Genomic DNA, 23,293 nt, shown 5'->3' on the forward strand with positions numbered 1-23,293 from the left:
ATTACTATGACTGCTTCTTTGTAAATGTAGATTACTACTGCCCAGTCTCATAGTTATTGGTAGTTAAATGAGCTAATATACTTGAAAATATCTAGTACAATGTTAGTCATAATGGCTCTTTTGTGTATGTTATTTTCATTTTCTCTTTCTAATCCTCCCTCCTGATTACTATTTTCTGGCATCCCTTTTTGTTCCCCCTTAAACAATGACCGTTAGTGCTGGAAGAGACCTTGGAGATCAGCTAGAATCAGGCCCTCTTTTCTATAGGTGAAGAAATTGAGTCCCAGAGAAGTGACATGTTTGCCATAGGGGAGAAAGTTCAGTTTCTAAGCTCTCCTCTGTGTTTTAAACAATGGCATGAAAAGCAAGTTCTCTGTGCCTTCTCAGAAGCAAAAGAGGAGTTAACATTTGCTGGAAATTTTATTTTAAACACAATACTGCAGACCTTAAAAACCTAGCATTTAAATGAGTATGTTCATATTACAATTAAATTTCTAGAATGATGGAAGTGTTGTCAAGAGTGTTACATGGCAGAATAAATGAAACAAAATAAAGGTAAGGAGCTTAGCTTTCAAGCTCCTGGTAAAACCAGAGTTACAAGCCAGATATTTGAATACTGTGCTCAGTATAGAAGAACAGGCATCTTAGAATAGACATTCTGTAAATATATGTAGCAAAGAATATAAAGAGACATCACTTTAGACATGAAAAATAAATTGCATATAGCATGGTATGTAAAACATAATTATAATGTGTGTTTGCTCTTTGCAAAAATTAATTTTAAACATGAATAGAGACCAGAATATAGACCATGAAGAGTGCCCACACCCAGAAAGCCACATAGAAGCCATGCTGTGGCATGCGGCTCCCTGGGCAAAGGCCCAGGAGAGCAGAAGAAGGCTTACAGTGTTTCCATTTTTAAAGTACTTGCAATTGTTTGATTTAAAATATATATTAAAAAATTAGCGGCAGAGCCCATTTATAGTTCCAGGAACTTTTCAGAGAGAATAACACAAAAGCACTACAGAGCTGCTGAAATTTTAAATAATTCTTTGTAAATGCCCTAGGTTAATTTGGATCCCTGAAAACACATTAGGAAATTAAGCTGTAATGTGAGCTAATTCAGATTTTAATTTGGCAAAAAGAATGATCCAACTACACAGTTAATGTAAATAGAAGCATAACACAGGGAAATTAATGAGGTTTCCTTCCGATGAATCTTCAAGGAGGTAGATAATTAGCTTCTTTTGTTATTATTGTGGAGAATGTGGCATTGTCTCTGAGGTGTAAAATAACTGTGGCTTACTAAGTGATAATGTGCTTCATTTGTCTCTTTTTTTTTTTTTAATAATTATTTATGTTAAACTCTTGTAGGATGAAGCAGCAGCACAGCCGCTGAATCTCTCATCCCGACCCAAGACAGTTGAGCCTGTAAAGTCCCCAACATCTCCCACCCAGAGCCTCTTCCCAGCCAGCAAAACCAGCCCTGTCAATCTGCCTAACAAAAGCAGCATCCCCAGCCCCATTGGAGGAAGCTTGGGAAGAGGATCCTCTCTAGGTAAATGGAAAGGTCAACACCAGGAAGAGACTTATGAATTAGGTAAAAGAAAGCAAAATGCATTTAATGATGACTGATTCTTGTTTCCAAAGTGTTCTTTAGTCCAAGAAAAATTTAAAAACTGAAAGTAAATAATGTAAAAATAAATTATTTTCTACTGAAACATAACCCAGTGTGGTGTCTTGGGTGACTAGAACTTTCAGGAAAGGTTAGACTATAAATCCTGTTGGGATGCATTCTCCCAAAGATGATGAGTTAGATCCAGCAATCAGAGACTTAGAAATTTCTGTGTTGAGTTAGTGCTTTGCCACTGAAGCGACTCTAGGCAGAGTAAGAGTGACCATGAACTCTCCAAGGGCCTAAAGGGACCTGGCTTAAAAGCTGCCTGCCAAAAGTCCAAAATTTTTTGAAATTTTATGTTTTCTTTGTAAAGTGTGAATTTTATACCTATCCCATATCAGTTTTGCATTGAAGCAAATATGAATGACACTTCAGTGACATCATATAAAACAAAGTTGATATCTAGTAAGATATGTTATAGTGATCCTCTGTCTTCTTACATTCTCTGATACACTGCCAATTGTCTCTAGGGATAGATAGTCATACCCAGGTGTGAGAAGTATAGGGGAAAAATGGGATCTGGCATTGGGCAGCCTTGAACTGAGAAAGAGCCTTTACTTACTAGTTGTGTGACCCTGTGAAAATTATTTAATATTTTTGAACTCAGTTTTCTAATCTCTGGAAAGGAAATATTATTTCCTAGCTTATAGGTTGCTATGAGAATTAAGACAGAAATGTATATATATAAAGTCTCTAACATGGTATCTGGAACCCAGAAGGCATGCAACCAAAAAGACTGGACAGCCAGATACCAACACATTTACAAATACATGTGGAATGAAACAGTAACTGTGAAAGCACTTGTCAGTGGCAGAAAGCCAAATAAATATGAACATTATTATTACCATGCTCTATAAGTTTCCTAATTTTCCAGTAAAGACACAGAAGTTCAAAGGGATTTGGGACTAGAACCAGCATTTCTTTACTGTATTACCTTCCATGTTTTATTTAATCCTATAGCCTGAATTGCTTACAGCAATAAGTAAAATAATGCATAAGTGTAGCCATTTACAGTTTAACCAAACATCTTGTCTATCTTATCTCATTTGAGTTTTTGCTATCATCTTATGAATTAGGTAGTATATTATTGTTATTCTTGTATAATAAACTGTCGTCTTACAGATAAAATGACTCACCCACAGCCATGCAGCTATTAATTATCAGAGTTAAAACTAAAATCCAGGTCTTCTCACGTATAACTCAGTGCTCTTTTTGTAAACTCATAGTTGGAATGTTTGCTGAATAATGCTGAATCTTAAGTGACTCTTCTGATGATGAGATGTAAATCTTCCTCATTGAAACTGAGGACATTAAGATCTATCCAGCAGTCTATCCTCTTTTTGGGTCAGGACACTCTTTTAGGGTCCTAGAGATTTTCACTCCAAGTCAGTGGAATCGCTGTGGGAAAGAGAAATGACTCATTCTCAGCATGTGAATATGATCACTGGATTATTGAAAGTTGTGAGAGGAGGGGGAAAAAGCCAACATGAAGATAAATGATAGGCTTGATCTTGGAATGGCCCTCCATAAACCACTTCTAAATTTTATTTGGAAAGCATTTGTTTTCCGTACTTAGCATAGTGAGGGACAAAAATGACTGGATCACAGGCCCTTGCTCTTTAGGAGTTTACATCTTAGCAGAGTGTATTCCTTAGATCGTGAACTGGAAATGAGCTGAAGTAATAGCACCCTTGTCCACACAATACTGGATGGATTTTCTTTTTTAATCAGAAAAGCTTCAGAGCTAAAGATACAGGTTTTCTGTTTCCTAAAAAGTGGCTGTTTAACTTTCTCAAACTTTTCCATAGATAGCGTTGGGAATATTTTCCAAATTCGAGTGCATAAGTGCGTGTACTGCACACACATAGATGTGAGCTTGATCATAATCTGGTTTCCTCCGTCCCGTCTGTCTTGTGAGGTGTGTGCACACACGCAGATACACACACACACATACATGGGCTATGAAATGCTCATACCAGGAAACACACAAGCTGATCACAGTAAACTTTACCACAGCAGCTGAAATCTATCAATCAGTTACCTTCTTTTTGTCAAAAATTGGAAAAGCTAAAGTATCAATTTTAACCTATAATAAAATGCAAGATATAGAGGAAATTTAGTTTAATTTTGTCCTTCTGTGCTGCATGGAATATAATGAAAGTAAATATTTTCACTTTATTTTAAGCTTTATCCTTATATAAATTCCATTCCCACACATTCAGCCTCACTGTCAAGAAGACAGGGAACTGAGAGCAGTGGGTGTTCAGGTTGCGGGTAGGAAATGGGTTGTCATTCTCTTGGTAAGTAACTGAGGCAGCATGAGTGGAATGCTTCATTAAGCAGCCAGTGACTGGGGAACCGAGTGTGTGGTGTGTTCCTTCCCACCCCCTCTCTCCTGCAGTGGACGTATGAACACAAAGATACAGATATCGCTAAAGGATGTGTATAGCCTCACAGAGACTTTTTTGGCTAGGCCAGAAACAGCTCTCCTGCATTAGCACACTAAATATAATGGGCAGCCTGCACAGATGTCTCTGTGCCCCTCCCTACCACTTTCATCCCAACTACTCTCCCACTAATTTTAGATATAACCAGAAAAGGTATATGTGTGTGCGTGTGTGTGTATTCATATACAGGAATCTAGGAACCTTCACTTGTGAGGAAGTGGTTTAACAGAGCCCGGATAAACTGAAATGGTAGGGTATCCTCCAAGAACTAAAAACAAAAAACCCAGCACATCTCAGTTACCCTGGATTTCTGTGGTCTATTGCATTTTTCTTAATAGCAAATGAGTCCCTTCCTTGCTCAGAGAATGTGGTGTTCTACAGGGGAGTGGACAGTAGCGGTATTTTTTAAGCATCTAACCTTACAACCCTCTAATAATACATCCTGTGTGTGCAGATATCCTGTCCAGTCTCAACTCTCCTGCCCTGTTTGGGGATCAGGATACAGTGATGAAAGCTATTCAGGAGGCTCGGAAGATGCGAGAACAGATTCAGCGGGAGCAACAACAGCAACAGCCACATGGTGTTGATGGGAAACTGTCCACTCTGAATAATATGGGGCTGAACAACTGTAGGAATGAAAAGGTAAAACTTGCTTCCCTCCTTCACGGGCTCTGCTAGATCCATTGACAGATTTTTATCTCACTCTTTCCAGGCTCCAAAGCATCAACCTGCAGCCAAAGATTTGGGCTTCTAGCTTGAGGACTGTCTTGCATTATGTTTAAGCATTACTGCTGATTAACAAATATACCTTTTCCGTCTTAGTGTGGGTTACCTCTCAGGTACCCAACCAGACACCCAAACTCCTTCCAAAAGGTTTAGAAATATCTTATAATAAAGGGGGTATATAGGGTACAGACTATCAGAATATTTTAAAAAAGCATATATACTCACAGTGAAGGCTAATACATTATTATGACTCATCATTGAATTTATTACTAAGTTTCCTATCAGCCTGAGCAAAACAGAAAACAGAGCAACTTACAAAATGCATTCATATATTTTTTTGATTCTTCAGATTATTTATCAAGTGCTTGTTGTGTAATAGACACTGTTCTAGGCAGTGGAGATACAACAGTGAACAAATAAAGCAAAAATCTCTGTTCTCATAGAGCTTGCATTCTGATAGGGGAACACAGATGAAGAAAAAATAAACAAATATATAATGGGTAATGTTGGTAACATGAGGAGGTAAATCACTGACATGAGAGAAATAGAAGCAAGTTAAGGAAATAGAGTTACAGGATTGTTCCTTTAGGTAGGCTGGTGAGGACTCTGAGGAGATGTCACGTAATAGAGAGAGTAAAGGAAGCCCTTTGCAGGCCACATGAAGAGCATCCAGGCAGTGGGAACAATAGGCTTAGAAGCCCTTAGAGTGTAGGACCAGCAACAAGGAGGCCAACTTAGCAAGAGCAACTTGAGGAAAGGCAGAGCAGTGAGAACTAAAGAGAAGGGAAAGCCTGGGGCAGAGTGTGGTAGACCTGCAAGCCTTGTAAGGACTATGTGTGTTTCACTCTGAATCTGATGAGAATTCCTACATTCTTTTTGTCCAGGGCATTGACATGATGTGATTCACATATAAAAAGGGTCCTTCTGCCAAATGTGCGAGAGCAGACTGCAGCAGGCTAAGAAAGGAAACAGGCAGACCAGTTGAGAGGTTGTTGTCAAACAATGGTTGAAAAATGCTGATTATTTGATGAATTAGTGATCCTAGCCATTGCTTCCCCTGTATCTGCTTCACCCCAGTTTCTGCCTCCCTCTTCACATGGCTGTCTTCCCTCTGTGTATGTCGCATGTCTCCAAATCTTCCTCTTCTTAAGAACATCATTTATTGAATTTAGGGTCCACCCTAATCCAGTGTGACTTTAACTTGATTATATCTGCAAAGACCCAGTTTCCTACAGATAGAAAAATAGATTACATAAATAAATTAATTTAATACATTAAATTAATAATGACTTAACTCCCCCTCCCCTACTTTGATTGATCCTTTTAGCAGGAGGTTCACATAAAGTAAGAGAGAAACTATCTGGGGGAATGGTGGGCCTTTTGGTGTTGGATAAGCCATAAGCTTTTATACACTTGGGACCTGCTATGCATAGGGATTATTGTTGTTGTTCTGTCACTAAGTTGTGTCCAAATCTTTGCCAACCCATGGACTGCAGCATGCCAGGCTTCCCTCTCCTTCACTATCTCCTGGAGTTTGAGCATACTGTTTTTGGATTTTGCTCTACCTCCATGTTGCTCAAACTCCATGTTTGCTCTATATTCTATGTCTGGTTATACTCATATCCATTATATTATATCCATTGTGTTAATGATGCCATCCAACAATTTCATCCTGTCTCGTCCCCTTCTCCTCCTGCCCTCAATCTTTCCCAGCACCAGGGTCTTTTCCACTGAGTCAGCCCTTTACGTCAGATGGCCAAAGTATTGGAGCTTCAGCTTCACCATCAGTTCTTTCAATGAAAATTCAGGATTGATTTACTTTAGAATTTGTCGTAGCTTAGTTGCTAAGTCATGTCCGACTCTTGTGACCCCATGGACTGTGGCCTGCTAGGCTCCTCTGTCCATGGGATTCTCCAGGCAAGAATACTGGAGTGGGTTGCCATTTCCTTCTCTAGGGGATCTTCCCGACCCAGGAATTGAACCGAGGTCTCCTGCATTGCAGGCAGAGTCTTTACCAACTGAGCTACAAGGGAAGCCCTCTTTTAGGATTGACTGGTTTGAACTCCTTGCTGTCCAGAGAACTCTCAAGAGTCTTCTCCAGCACCACAGTTTGAAGGCATCAGTTCTTCAGTGCTCAGCCTTCTTCACGGTTTAACTCTCACATCTGTACATGACTACTGGAAAAATCATAGCTTTGACTATATGGACCTTTGTCAGCAGAGTGTTGCCTCTGCTCTTTAATACACTGTCTAGGTTTGTCATAGCTTTTCTTCCAAGGAGCAAGCATCTTTTAATTTCATGGCTGCAGTCACCATCTACAGTGATTTTGGAGCCCAAGAAAATAAGATCTGTCACAGCTTCCACTTTTTCCCCATTTATTTGTCATGAAGTGATGGGTCTAGATGCCATGATCTTAGCTTTCTGAATGCTGAGTTTTAAGTCAGCTTTTTCACTCTTCTCTTTCACCCTCATCAAGAGGCTCTTTAGTTCCTCTTCACTTTCTGGCAGTAGAGTGGTATCATCTCCCAGCAATCTTGATTCCAGCTTGTGATTCGTCCAACCTGGCATTTTACATGATGTACTCTGTATATAAGTTAAATAAATAGTGTGACAATATGGAGCCTTGTCATACTCCTTTCCAATTTTGAACCAGTCCATTATTCCATGTCTGGTTCTAACTGTTGCTTCTTGACCTGCATACATGTTTCTCAGGAGACATAGGGCTACTGAGTAGGAAATTGGGGTAAAACCAAGAGAATGGATACATGCAGCAGAGAACATCTCCTACTTTACAATTTTGTCAAGGGTGAATCCTAAAATTAGTATGAGAAGGATGTCAGTGATTTATGTAAGTCTTTTAAAATGTATTGGTTTTCAAATGAAGGTGATATATGGTTACAAAAATTTCTAATAATACAGTTGTATAGTCAAAAGCTAATTACCCTTCTCATCACATTAACTAACATTGGTGATTCAGAAGTTTTCCTTGACATATGCAGGAAGTATTAATGAGTTTAAAGGTATATATTCTCACTTGGAGTGGTAAGCCCTGAGTTGTCACTTGCCAGCTGTGTGATATTTGGTAAGTTGAATAATTTCTCTGAATCTCAAGTTCTTCATCTGTAATGTGACAGTAGTAATCTAGGTTACAATAGAATAAAATATATATGAATATACCTAGCAAAGCCTCATGTACAAAGTGGATACTTTCTTATGTTTCCCATACCTTTTAGGCTAAATTATGGGTGATCTTTGAATATATAGAACAAACGAGCTATTTTTCCGCAGATATGAGTTCCTCGTAACAATGATGGAAAGATCAGCAGAAGAAAGCAGAGTTAGATGTTTCAGATGATGTCATATTGACCAACTTACGTAGTTAAACTCCTTCCTAACTGAGTTGATACACAAAAGTATGGAAACTTCAGATTTATTAAATTAGATCGGGATTTCTCAGCCTCAGCATTACTGACATTTTTGGCTGGAGAATACTTTGTCATGGGTGGCTAATCTGGCCTCTACTCATCAGATGCCAGTAGCACCCCTCCTTTTGTGACAACAAGAAATGTCTCTAGACATTGCTAAATGTCCTCTATTGGGGTAGGGAGGACAAAATTACCCCTAGTTGAAATATCACTGGAATAAATAAATATGTTTAGAATTACTACATTTCAGAAATTTTATTCCACAAAAAAACAAGTTATTTAAATAATCACATGTGTGTGTGCTTAGTCAAGCTCAGTCGTGTCCGACTCTTTGTGACCCCATGGACTGTAGCCTCCTCTGTCTGTGGGGTTATCCTTGCAAAAATACTGGAGTGGGTTACCATTTCTCCCTCCAGGGGATCTTTCTGCCACAGGGATTGAACCTGTGTCTCCTGTGCCTCCTGCATTGGCAGGTGGGTTCTTTTACTACTGAGCTACATGGGAAGCCCTTTCAATAATCACATTTGTTTTTAAATTATAGAGAATCATTTGCTTTTGATTAATGTTATAAATAAAATATTTCTTTGAAAAATATTTCTAATGAAAAACTAGAATTTTTGTTTGGAATATTAACATAGAGAATATTTAAAAGAGATGTGTGTACATCATTTAGGTTGGGGGGAAAATAAGAAATAAATTCAGTATTGTTACAGCAACTCTGCCTTTCAGAGTTGTCACATTAAGTAGGCTTAGAATAGCAACATCCTGAAATGTTTGCACTAAACCTAAGTAGTAAATTGGCACTGGACATCCCTTCCTTCCAGCAGTGACTCTGCTTCTCTGACACAGCGACCCTATATAGTTGAATTTATATCATTGATTCAAGTTCAAGCTGAAGACTCTACTAACTTCAAATACTCTGGGTTAATTTTCAGTATTTCTCATTGACTTTTCTTAATTCATATGGTGGAAAGAAGTCTGAGGCTCTGAAATAATAACACGTTATTTTGTGTTGGAAGCCACCAGTGAGAGATGAGAGATTAGGTTAAGATTGAAAATTAATAAATCTCAACTTGTCCTAAAATATGTCACACAATGTAATTGAGCTCCTGGAGATAAGTGGCAAAATGGCTTCTACAGAATCAGAAAACCCTGGTTTCCCAGTTGAAGAGAGTTATTGTCTCAGTAGATGACCTTTAGGGGTTGAATTCAGGTTGCTGGAAAAGTCCATTATATTCAAGGCTGTTGTGGTCATGTATGGATGTGAGAGTTGGACTGTGAAGAAAGCTGATCGCCGAAGAATTGATGCTTTTGAACTGTGGTGCTGGAGAAGACTCTTGAGAGTCCCTTGGACTGCAAGGAGATCCAACCAGTCCATTCTAAAGAAGATCAATCCTGGGTGTTCATTGGAAGGACTGATGCTGAGGCTGAAACTCCAATACTTTGGCCACCTCATGCGACGAGTTGACTCACTGGAAAAGAGTCTGATGCTAGGAGGGATTGGGGGTGGGAGGAGATGGGGACGACAGAGAATGAGATGGCTGGATGGCATCACCGACTCTGTGGACATGAGTTTGAGTGAACTCCGGGAGTTGATGATGGACAGGGAGGCCTGGCATGCTGTGATTCATGGGGTCGCAAAGAGTTGGACACGACTGAGCGGCTGAACGGAACTGAACTGAACTGTGTTCACAAGCTCTCCTTTACATTGTCTCTCTCGCAAATGTCACTGTTTTGAACGTATATTTGTTGAAGGCTTTGTCTGGCTTCCCTGATGGCTCAGACGGTAAAGAATCCACCTGCAATATAGGTGACCTGGGTTCGATCCCTGGGTTGGGAAGATCCCCTGGAGGAGGGCATGGCAACCCACTCCAACATTCTTGCCTGGAGAATCCCCGTGGACAGAGGAGCCTGGTAGGCTACAGTCCATGGGGTCTCAAAGAGTTGGACATGACTGAGCAACTAAGCACAGGCTTTGTCTAGTTTCTAGACCCAGTACCTATTCTTGTTAGGTTCATTACCTTCGGAAGAGTAAATTAAGAATGATATTAAAGGACTCCTGTGATGGTAGACTTGGCTCTCTTATAATCAAAATATCCATCTTAATTTTATGAGGTTTCACATAACACTACTATTTTTTCTGAGAATCATATTTTCTTCTGAGATCAAACAAAATAAATATGTAATGTACAATAAGATTATTAAAATAGATTGTGACAAATTCAGTTTAACTCTCTTCAAAATTGTCATCTTTGGAATTATCTCGATTTCCTTAAGTGTAAAGATTCATAAATTAGATTTATGACTTTATTCTTGTAAACCATAGTACAGTTTTAGAGAATTGTTCAGTATTTCTATCACACACCTTGTAATTTATAAAGCATACCTCATCACACTCATATCTGGACATTGTTTAAAAATGAGTGTGTCACAGATTTGAGTTCCCTGAGAAGCAGACTGTGAGATGAAGATTGTGTGCTCGTACATGCTCAGTCACTTCAGTTGTGTCTGACTCTTTGCGACCCTATGGACTGGAACCTGCCAGGCTTCTCTGTCCTTGGGGATTCTCCAGGCAAGAATACTGGAGTGGGTTGCCAGGCCCTCCTCCAGGGAATCTTCCCCACCCAGGGATTAAACCTGGATCTCCTGCGTCTTCTGCATCATGGGTGGATTCTTTACTGATAAGCCACCGGGGAAGCCTGAGGTGGAGATTAACAAGCAGATTTATGGGGGTAGGGGGCCCTCTTTCTAATTGCCACCTGTGGAAGGGAAAGGATGAAAGCAGAATCAGACTGTGATGCAGTCTTATCCAAGGCCTTAGCCAACCTCATATGAAGCTTTGAGGCTGCCATGTCCATTCAGAATTGGCTCAAGTTGGATGGAAGGAGTGAGCTTTCATACATTTTAGTGAACCAGTCATTAGATGAGGGCTGCCCTGGGAAAGGGACTTAACCTTGGGTGAGGTGTGACTCTAGTTGAGGCGATGCTGAAGAGGGCCAACAGCTGAGGGTGAGCAAAACATTCCCTACAGGTGAGGAAACAAATCAGTCCTGAAGGGGAGTCTGGGCAGTACATCACAATTTCCTTTGTAGAGTTGTTTTTGTGATATTTACTAACATTAGATGTACATAGAACATGTTTTGTGTATTTCATAACTGAGGGGAACATTTATTTCACAGACACAGGGGTTTGTTGTTTTTGTTGTTTAGTCACTAAGTCATGTCTGACTCTCTTGTGACCCCATGGACTGTAGCCCACCAGGGTCCTCTGTCCATGGGAATTCTCAGGAAAGAATAGTGAAGTGGGTTGCCATTTCCTTCTCCAGGGCATCTTCCCAACCAGGGATTGAACCTTGGTCTTCTGCATTGCAGGCAGATTCTTTTATTGCTGAGCCACCAGGGAAGCCCTGAAAGTGAGTGTTAGTTGCTCAGTCCTGTCTGACTCTTTGCAACCCCATGGACTGTAGACCACCAGGCTCCTTTGTCCATGGAATTTTCCAGGCAAAATACTGGAATGAGTTGCCATTTCCTTCCCCAGGGGATCTTCCTGCCCAGAGATTGAATGCTTGTCTCTTGCATTAGCAGGCAGATTCTTCACCACTGAGCCATCTGGGAAACCCTTGTAATACATACAGAATTACATATACGTCCATATGAATACATGTTGACCTACGATATATTTCACTTTACTGGGTAAACTCCTATATTGACACTTTGAAATGAAACATTGTTAACTTGATCAACCAGAACGGCACCAATGGAGTTGTTCTGGTTGACTGTGTCACAGGATATTTAGGGTCTGTTAAATATATAGATTGTAGGGACAATAGACTGTAACGGCGCCTTAGGAGCTTTCATGCTCCATCATTTCAAAATAGCTGCTGGGCATGGATCATGAATGTCTTGCCAGCAGAAGTCCGTTTCTTCCCTAGGTTTTAACTTTCTGCAGCAAGAACAACCTATGACAGTGCCAGGGCAATTTGATCATATTATAAGTGAACTTCTTACTAAATTTCATTGTTTTGACATTTCTCAGATAGAGAATATTTTAGCCATGACAATACACTGCAGAATTTTAAATAGGCTACTTCTAAATGTCCTTAGAGCTAAGCTAAGGACATGTGGCTAGAAGAGAGGCAAGGTAGGGTGGGCCTTCTTGGTGTTAAAAAGTGTGTTTTGTAACTTTTCAGACTTCCCTAGTGTTTGAATGCTGACTCAGTGATTGATTAGGGTACATTCCTACATAGGTATGATGTAACTTAGATATCTTACTATTTTGGTTATCTTAATAACCTTGAGGAGCCAGTAGATTGATTACCTGTTGATCAGTTACCCTAAATAGGCTGATTGCACATCTACACGCATGTGGCCTGAACAGCTGTTCTCTTCATCTTTTGAGAATCTCTTAAGAAAAATTCTTGACCTCATCGCATGTCAAAATGAGCTACCATGAAAACTGTTATTGTACTCTGTCTGCGTCTGAAGTATACTGGTGGGAATAAAACTATAGAGTAAAAGAACTGGAGGGAACATAACATTTGATCTGGTCCAGTGCCTTCAATGCACAGACAGGAAGACTGAGAGTTAAAGAAAGAACACGACTTGTGCTTGGTCACAGAGTGAATTTGTGTCAGAGCAGCAATTAAATCTCAGCTTTCCTGGTTCTTCATCAGTGATATTTCTGTTTTCAGAAAAGTACCAGGTTTGTTTACTTATTTTCTGTAAGATATTTAAGCTATTGCTTACCAAAGTATTTTTTACATTTGCAATTTAAAACCTTTGATGGAATAAGACAGGGTAAAAATAACAGAAACAGTGAAGCAGAAAGGCATTGAGCCTCCTGCTTTCTGTATATGTTCACCTTCTATTTCGATAAGGCATTCTTCCCCACAGTGATGTCCACTGATTCTGGCTCTGGAAAGATATCAGTCAGAAAGCAGAAGATTTAATGATGCTAGTATAGACAAAGAAACAGAAGAGGTGGCTAGTCCAGAAGCAGTAATAGAATTAGAGGGCGCAGGGTGTATTGGAAAGAGCATGGGCTTTGGAGTCTCAGTATCTAGGATTAATCTTGGAAGCAGCCTGTGTGGTTTTATGTGTTATTTGAGTAAGTTACTTAACCTCTGTGGGTCTCAATGAACATACCTATAAAATGGAGATAATTATCCTTTCCTTGAAGGCTTGTTTTGAGGGAAAATATACGTAGAGCACATATCTGACACAAGAGATGCTCTGTTAATATTAGGTCCTTTTCACTGTAAGACCTCAGACAGGTTGTCAAACCTGTTGTTAATTTTACTAAATTTTCACTCTTTGAGACTATCCAAAGGTGAATGGATTAACCTACTGCTCCGTGGAGCCAAAATTTCTTAAGATAGAGTAGAAGGGTAGTTAGAAGCTAACAGGCACCTTCTTACAAACTCAAGTTATGCATTTTTCTTTTTCATTCTTAAAGTAACTTGTTTACTCTACTTACTTGCTATAGGATTTGCTCATAGCCAACATGATAATGTTCAAATTTTATAATATCAGTGTGCTAGGGACTTTTGTTCCCATTAATTTAATATATACTTTAATAATTTCCAGAAAATCAAAATTTTAATCCATGATTTTTGAGAATACTTAACCTGAATCTCAATAACTATATGCATTTCTCATGCCAAAATGGTATTTTTTTAATCAAGTAAATAGAAAAACAGTCCAGTCACTAAGGTACATTGTAAACCTGTTCCTTTTTGTTAAAAAACACAATTGTTCATTTTTTCACAAGTGTAGATTCTTGCTCCATACCCATACTTTGCAAAAACATCAAAACAGTATGTCAGTATTACACTGATGTAATACTGGCCTCTTTTATTGGAAATGAAAAACATAGTGTATGTCTTCTGCTTCACATTGTCAGTTGCCACAGCTCCTTGTTATTTACACAATTGATTCAGGTAGTCATTGCTGCATGACAGGATAAGTTCAGACAGATGATCAATGTAGCCGTACAACAATAAGTGTAAGGGAACTGTGAGCAAATTATTTAGCAAAGTGTGTTTGGAATGAATGAGTTTCTTATATAGCACACAGACTAGTGAGGTTTTGTTGTTTTCAAGGAGTGTATAGCATTGATTCATCAGGATGGTAATTTTTATGAGTGGTTGACTAACATGTTCAGTTGTGCTTTTTCCAGTGTCAACTCATTCCCAAAATATTGGTAACTTGAATTAGGAGTGTTGTGGGCATATTAGAGATTTTACAGAAAGGGGACAGATTCTAATTATAACATCTTCTTTTGCAAAGCAGATCAATAGTTGGTTTTCTTAAAAAAATTATATACTATTTTTAACATTGTAGAAGCATTTTTGTAGTGTTTCTGTTTCAGAAACATTATCACATATGTTATCTCTCTAGAACCTTTCCAAATTCAGAGATATAGATAATCTTGTCCTTGTGTTGCAGATTAGGGACCTAACCCCCACCAGCTCTGGATCACTTTGCTTCTTCCTTCCCTCTCTCTGTCCTCTCATTTGTTCCCCACAGCTCTGTGAGACTGACAGGGCAATTTTAGTTAAAATCTAAAACAAGACATACATCTGAGTTTCAAACATCAATTTTAACGAAGTGAATGCTAAAATCATGAGATAAAGAAGTCTACCTAGATATATATGCTTCACGCATATTTCTTTGAAAGGAGTAACTAAGTATATTTATAGTTGTGATAGTATTTTTCTAAAACAGCACACACACACCAAAATTGCCATAAATTAGAAAAAAAATGTAACTTTTATTAGTGTTAGATTTTACATTTGAACCAGTAACATTGAACAGCTAAGCAGTGCTGGATATAGACTCCTGGCTGAATGTTATCATTAAGTTCCTTTTATTTCTGTTGTCAGGGCTACTTGATTGGTTGCCTAGCTACTAGTTTAAGACCCAATTCATAAAAAAAAAAAACAAAAAAAAAAAACTTGTTTGGCTCTTTTCTTCTCTACAGGTTAAATGGAAAGGATGGTGAGAATTTATCTAGGTTTAAAAGGTTCAAGATACTTCTTAGAGTTGGAGTGGGGAAAGGAGCAAATATAAGACTTTTGTTTACAACAAATATTTTAAATCAAAAGGTCATGTCCAGTTAAAGGATCTCCCAGTGAAAGGGTTAAAATTTGACACATCACAGTTAACTTTGCATAAAAAGTTGTTTGGAAGTTTTGGAAGTTTGGAAGAAATTTACCAATAATAACGATTTTATAGACCTAGCCTCCTACTCTCCTATGTACTTTCTAACCCTTAATTCTTCTAGATCTACTCTCTTAATCCTTCTAGATAAGCTATTCTCAACTTTTTTGGTCCTAGGATTCCTTTACACACATACACACAAATGTTTATCATATATGATATTTAGACTGAAAAATTAAAATATTTATTCATTTAAAAATCACAGTAAACCTATTAGATGTTAATGTATATAGCAATTTTAGTACTAAGTATATTCTTCAAAATAAAAACTTGGAAGATGGCTTTGTTTTAGCTTTTTGCAAATGTCTCTAATGTCTGGCTTAATAGTAGACAGCTTGATTCTTATTTCTGCTTCTGCATTCAGTCTGTTGCTTTATCACAAGGCTGTGTAATTTCAGGGAAATTCCATTGTATAGTCAAGAAAGAATAGGAATGAAAAGGGCAAATAATGTCTTAGTATTATTATGAAACTAGTTTTGGTCTAGTGGACCCTCTAAAAGGGTCTTTGAGACTGCCAGGAGAATACTTTGAATACATATTATTCTAGATCATGGACTATATGTATGTATAGTGTATGTTTTAAGTGTATTGCCCTTAACTTTAAGAATAGCCTTCACTTATGACCAACCTAGATAACATATTAAAAAGCAGTACTTTGCCAACAAAGGTCCATCTAGTCAAGGCTATGGTTTTTCCAGTAGTCCTGAATGGATTTGAGAGTTGGACTGTGAAGAAAGCTGATCACCGAAGAATTGATGCTTTTGAACTGTGGTGCTGGAGAAGACTCTTGAGAGTCCCTTGTACTGCAAGGAGATCCAACCAGTCCATCCTAAAGGAGATCAGCCCTGGGTGTTCATTGGAAGGACTGATGCTAAAGCTGAAACTCCAATACTTTGGCCACCTCATGTGAAGAGTTGACTCACTGGAAAAGAGTCTGATGTTGGGAGGGATTGGGGGCAGGAGGAGAAGGGGACGACAGAGAATGAGATGGCTGGATGGCATCACCGACTCGATGGACATGAGTTTGAGTGAAAATCTGGGAGTTGGTGATGGACAGGGAGGCCTGGCGTGCTGCTATTCATGGGGTCACAAAGAGTCGGACATGACTGAGCGACTGAACTGAACTGAATCAAACATTGTATACAGTTAGATATGATTACTGGTTTTAGTCTATCTGAATTAAGGAGCAAAAAGTTAATAAAATTATATTACTTATATTTATAACTTATCTTAATGCAGAAACAATTTTGGGTGGTTTGCAGTAAGACATATAATAAAACAAGATAAAAACTAAATAGGGAGGAGATAGTGGGCAAGAAAAGTTAAGTATAGGAAAATAAGGTAAATAAGATAAAGCTGGGATAAGGTAAATGCACAAAAATTTTTGTCATGCATATTTACATAATCGCTAGAGATGGGCCACAGACTTGACTGTGAAAATCTTGATAACCAAACAAAAAAGAAAAATGTTACAAGATCCCCAGTATTTCTACTATATAAGTATAGCAGTTTCTCAGATGAAACATGGGTGTTCTCTTACAAGTTCATAAAAGCTTGAGACGTACTCAGGAATGTTTGAGAACTGTAGTAATTTTGCAGGCTGTTTCTTAACAGACCTTGTCATTTATCTTTTAGATCCATTCATTTTTACCTAGCTTTCTTTGCCTTCGTTTGAGTATTGTGAGTGACACTGCATTCTTCTTTATCCCTTGAACACACTTTTTCCAATTCCATTTCGTTTTATGTACTTACTATTTACAAAGCACAGTGTTGGACTTGTGTAGTAGAAAGGTAACCAAGGTTCAATCCTGTCTTACTAAGTTGTTATATCTCAGAATCTCACTTTTCTCAACTGTAAAAATGTTAGGACTTGATTATTAAATGATACAATATTCAATCTCCTAGCAAATACCTTATATATGTTTTGCTGCTGCTGCTGCTAGGTCTCTTCAGTCGTGTCCGACTCTGTGTGACCCCATAGACGGCAGCCCACCAGGCTCCCCCATCCCTGGGATTCTCCAGGCAAGAACACTGGAGTGGGTTGCCATTTCCTTCTCCAATGCATGAAAGTGAAGTTGCTCAGTCGTGTCCAATTTGTATTGACCCCATGGACTGCAGCCTACTAGGCTCCTCTGTCCATGGGATTTTCCAGGCAAGAGTACTGGAGTGGGGTGCCATTGCCTGCTCCGTTATATATGTGTTAGGCATTTAATAAATATTTCCTCCCTTCCTCCCTCTTTCCCTTTCTCCTTTCCCTTCCCCTTTTCTCTTCTTACCATCTTCCCTTCCTGCCTATCTTTCCCATTCACTTAATTAAGGTTGTAGATAAGAACAAAAGATATGCAGTTATACTGCCCTGGTTTCTACACATAAGAGATGAGAAAATTCATAGTTTCTAAGCACAAGGAGTTGTTTTGAAGATTCAATAAAATAATCCATGTGTCAGGCCTCATCCAATGTCTGACATGATTGGAAGGCAGGCTGAAACAGATCATTGCCATGGTTAGTTCAGGTTTATCTTTAAAGATAATTGTGGATGCAGCACATTTATTGTGAGCTACATTTTTAGAAGAATATCATGGTAGCTTAAAGAAAGAATGAGAGAGACCTTTCGAGAAATGTGGAAAAGAGAAAGAATGTGTTTTGGAGTTGGACTGAACTGGACTTCAGATTTTGATTCTATTGCTTACTAGCTCTGTAGCCTCTGTGAGCCTCAGTGTTTTCAAATGTGATTAATGATAGTTTCATTGGTTGTTGGAAAATTAATCAGAAGTCTATAAGCTGAGTGTCCTGGACCGTGCCTTTAAAATATCCATTACCTTCTCTTTTGTATGTTTTCTTAGAGCATTTCTATAGGTAGATCTCCATTTGAAATTTATTTAAATCTGCCTTAGATTCTTTTGTCTTCTTGAGCTCAGAGCCCATCCTAGTGTCATAGAAGCAGGACTTTTCCAGTGAATGGCTGGATGGCATCACCGACTCTGTGGACATGAGTTTGAGTGAACTCCGGGAGTTGGTGATGGACAGGAAGGCCTGGCGTGCTGTGATTCGTGGGGTCGCGGAGAGTCGGACACGACTGAGTGACTGAACTGAACTGAACTGAACTGATTCAGAGGAAGGAAATGTTTTTAGCATGAAGTGTGTCACCCCACATCAGAAAATTCATTAAATATTCCTAAAGAATCCTTAGATTCCAAAGTAGATCAGCACCCCCTAGATAGCCTTTAGGATCCATTCAATGTACTAAACAATTTAAAAATGTCTGAGTTGCAGAAAATTCAAAACACATGTTGTCAGAAATTTTTCAGTTATTTTTAAAAATGCACATTAAAGAAAAATATATATAGCTATGATTCTCAATTGGAACAAAATCTTGGGTTTCAAGTCAGTTGATTGCAGAGAAGTTTTTAAAGGTAAGACTTAGACCATTTAAATGACAAATCATATATTTAAAAACCTAGTAAAACATGAACGTTTAAAGTGGTTTCATTTTAAAACACAGCCTTGGGAAGAGTGAACAGTTTCTAAACTATTTTCCTAAATTTTCACAAAGCTCCTCAAGACAATATAAGCTGTCTCCTAAGTCTAACAATAACAACAAAAATCTATCTAGATTCACGTTTTTAGACTCTTGGAGGGACCTAAGCTGCTGCTTGAAAACACACTGTGTTATTTTGCTATCTGCTTGCCTTTGGGGAACTGGATCCATCTGCATTTCCCTGAGTTGGGAGACAGGGGCTCTGTTTAAAGCCATGTGAACTTTCTCCAGACTTAGGCTTCCCATTTCACAGATGTTGGCTTCAGGCATCCTGGAGGTTATTTTCAGGGACCTTTGTCCTAGGAATTAGGGATCTAATGTCTGTTTTGTTCTTGGATTTCCAGGGACCCCAGAAAGATCCTTTAACCTATTTCTATTCTTATATAATACTTATCATGACAATAAGTTGACTGTATTTTGTCTGGTCCAATGATGATAAATCTTTTCCTTTCAGATATATAAAGTTGCAAATGTTTTTGTTTTTGATAGAAGTATAGTAAAAACTAGTATACTCAGCATTCTCTCAACGGAAACCCCATTAGCCAGCATTTCTTCAGTCTATCACACTATTAGAAAATTGAATTGGAGCCAAAAGAGCCCTTTGAGATCATTTAGCACAGCCCTGTATTTTATAGACGAGGAAACTGCAATGGGAAGAAGTTAAATGATTTGCCCAAATCCAACAACAGGGCACGAGTGAGACTGTGACCAGACCTCATGTCCCTGGCACTCAGTGCTGTGTCCTTTCCAGATCCTAGGGTGGGCTTTACACGCTCCTAAAATGTTGGTGCTGGTGGCTCTGAAACACCATAAGGCCTCAAAGTGCTAAATTCAGTCTTAGTCCTGCTAATAGTGTCACACTATAATCCTTGCAAATAGAGGTGCCAAATATGACATTAAGTTAGGCATGATAACTTGACTAATCAAAGTATTTGATTAAATAGAACATTTTGATTTTCAGGCATGAGTGGCACACAGTAGGCATTCATATTAGCTGGTTTAAGTTGATACTGGTAATAGAATTTTCTGTGCTTGTATTTGATGTAGAAGTTTATGTGTTTATAGCTCAAAAAATTTTTAAGACCTGCTTAAGCTCTTGAGAGTCCCTTGTACGGCAAGGAGATCCAACCAGTCCATTCTAAAGGAGATCAGTCCTGGGTGTTCATTGGAGGGACTGATGCTAAAGCTGAAACTGCAATACTTTGGCCACCTCATGCGATGAGTTGACTCACTGGAAAAGACTCTGATGCTGGGAAAGGTTGGGGGCGGGAGGAGAAGGGGACGACGGAGAATGAGATGGCTGGATGGCATCACCGACTCTGTGGACATGAGTTTGAGTGAACTCCGGGAGTTGGTGATGGACAGGGAGACCTGGCGTGCTGTGATTCATGGGTTCGCGGAGAGTCGGACACGACTGAGCGACTGAACTGAACTGAACTGAAGCTTTTGTAGCAGTCGATACAGTGGATGAGTTGGATAAGGCTTTTCCTGTTTCTCTTCCTAGAAGCTTTCTTTGCTGTTTGCAGTTTTAGGAAGGTGATGATAATAATCCACCACTGAAATGTCAGTCTTTTAAATTATTTGAACAGCATTTTTTTCACACTTATTATCAGACTTAATCCCAACATTCATCTTTAGAGGTAGAATTTTTATCATTCCTCTTCTACAGATGAGGATGCAGTTCAGAGCTCCAATCATTTGCTTACATTTGTACAGGTAGTATCAAAGTTAAAGCTCTTCCAAGTTGCTGGTTTCAAATTTCACATTCTTCTGCAGTAGCAGACAGACTTCACCTTCCTCTCCAACACCAACCTCTGCCCAACTGTTCTGATGAGTCCTGACCACAAACTCAGAGACTGCACATTAGCTATGGTTGTACATGAGTGTGTGTGCATGTGAGTGTGCCGTATGCGTGTACATCTCTGTGAATAGTTATGTGTGTCTTTCTCATTGTGAGTGTAAATCTGTGTATTAGTCTGCCTCTCTATCTATGTGAGTCTCTCATCCCTATGAATAACTTTTTGTCTCTGTGTTAGGTATGCCTGCTTCCTGTGTGCGTGCACTCATGTATGTGTATATGTGTTTCTGTCCTTGAGTCTGTCCTATGGGAATAGCCAGTTGTCTGTTGTGTGTCCATCTGACTGTGTGCATCCCTAAGTATGGCTGTGCATTTGTCAATATCTTATTGTGTCTGTGTCTGACTGAGTTTGTGTGTCTGCAAATAGGTTTGTGTCTTTCTTTGAATCTGTGTGTCAGTATGTATTATGTGTAGGTGTCTGTATATCAGTGTATGTCTGCTTGTGTAAGTCTCTGCATATGTGTTCTACTCTCTTTTCTTTATGGAGTTAAGTATTAACATACTTGATGAGTCTCATTCTCAGCTTGTAGGTGTAGAACTGGATAGGGAGAATATGTATGAAAACTCTGCATATAGATGTGCTTTATGCATTCTTCCCATCACTGTTTCCCTCTCAGCATTGTCCTAAGTCTGATGGTCAAAATGAACTCTTAGGAGCAGACGTTCACTTTTAGCTTAGATCCAGTTCCCACTGTGGATAGAAATACTTACTTTTATTTTTGGTGCAACCCTGATTTGCCCATTATATCTTTTTGTAAATGAGGTCAACAGTATTGCCTCTGAAATAGCACAAAGGGTGTCTTGTACAGTCACTGCCCAAAGCTGTAGTTCCCTGTACTCTCTAGGCTGCCAAGAGTCTCCTATGGTTTTCAAGGAAGAAAATCACTGTAACACTGTCTTCTCCCCATGTTGAGGATCAATGTAAATTTTATGAAAAGAGAAACCATAGATTTGGGATCTTTTTGTCCATGTTGATATTAAAATATTAATATTAAAATTAATGTCAGTTTTTCCATTGGTAAAATGGGGACAAGAAAGCAAGCATTTTTCCTAAAGAAACATTTTAGTGAACTCCTTTAAAAACATTTAGTGAACTCCTTTAAAAATCACAAAAACTTTCTATTCTTTTAAGAAGATGAATTCTCCAATTTTAATGACACTCCTTAAAGGAAGGTTGGCAACAAGTTTAATATTTCTTATTCCAGACCATTAATTTGATTGTTGTAAAATTATTTCCCCAGGTCTAGTCGGAATACTGGTAATGAAAGAAGGAACAGGGCTCTTTGAAATTAGTCATTACTGCTACTGCTGCTGCGTCACTTCAGTCGTGTCCGACTCTGTGTGACCCCATAGACGGAAGCCCACCAGGCTCCCCCGTCCCTGGGATTCTCCAGGCAAGAACACTGGAGGGGGTTGCCATTTCCTTCTCCAATGTGTGAAAGTGAAAAGTGAAAGTGAAGTCACTCAGTCATGTCCGACCCTTAGTGACCCCATGGACTGCAGCCTACCAGGCTCCTCCATCCATGGGATTTTCTAGGCAATTATCCAGGTCCAAAACTCAGCTTCACAGACTGATTGGTGATTGCCTCACTTCAAAACCACATCTATAACTAGTTGGGTCACCTGGGGCCTGTTATTTTTCTGTGCCTTTGTATACCCCTTTGGAAAGTGAAAGTGATGAATATACCATATAAGATTGTGGGGAGGGTTAAACAAGAGACTGTATATGAAGTACGGTTGATGCAGATAAATATTATTCTGGCTTCGTTATTGTCGTTTGCAACCATGCGACAGAACAAGACATTAGATTGAAAATGCTCACCAACAATGTGTGTAGCTTGTGGTAGATGCTTGGGATTCAGGGAAATATTTACTAGTCCTTTCTGCCTTGAAAGGAAAATATAATCTGACTCAAGAGGTAGGACAGATACATAAGAGGGCACCTGACAGTGTGGGGTCCAAGTGCCAAATAAGTGAAAGAAATTGCAAGGATGATTAAGCTTATGAAAATCCAGGAAGCCCTGCCAATCAATGACTGAGGTAGAAGAGAGGTTCTGTGGAACAGGAGAGACTTAAAATGCCTAAAGAAAAGACAGGATGGGCAGAGTGTGGAGAGAAGAGTGACCAGCAAGTGGGGTCCTAGAATGAATCTGGGTGGAGCATGGGCCTCCTCATGAGGGGAACAATGGCTGGTGGACAGTTAACTCAGGAGAGAAGTGGGTTCTGAGTTAGAGGTGGGTAGGGTTCAGAGGCTTGAAGTCTTGAATGCTTGGCTAAGAAATGTAGCACAGTGTGTGTGTGTGTGTCTGCATATGAGAGACAAGGTAGGATAGGGCATGAATACTAACGATAGTAGTGGTAACTGAGGTAAATTGAGTGTATTTCTCTGTATAAAGAAGCT

General features: G+C 39.1%; 1 protein-coding gene across 32 annotated transcripts in view; it reads left to right on the plus strand.

Annotated features, from left to right (window-relative positions):
• The window catches only part of SOX6 (SRY-box transcription factor 6), a 734,686-nt gene that overhangs the window by 638,068 nt on the left and 73,325 nt on the right, over nucleotides 1–23,293 (plus strand). For 26 of the 32 annotated variants that reach the window (XM_088843068.1, XM_055423307.2, XM_055423317.2 and 23 more), the window contains 2 exons: nucleotides 1,375–1,600; nucleotides 4,580–4,767. In XM_088843068.1, the coding sequence (XP_088699194.1) occupies nucleotides 1,375–1,600; nucleotides 4,580–4,767 (414 nt within the window). The remainder of the gene's footprint in view (nucleotides 1–1,374; nucleotides 1,601–4,579; nucleotides 4,768–23,293) is intronic. The other 6 variants (XM_055423302.2, XM_055423321.2, XM_055423303.2 and 3 more) reach the window with 1 other exon arrangement.

Source organism: Moschus berezovskii, chromosome 14, assembly GCF_049115385.1.
Source record: "Moschus berezovskii isolate FMDL1 chromosome 14, NW_MosBer_1.0, whole genome shotgun sequence".
Classification (NCBI taxonomy): Eukaryota; Metazoa; Chordata; class Mammalia; order Artiodactyla; family Moschidae; genus Moschus; species Moschus berezovskii.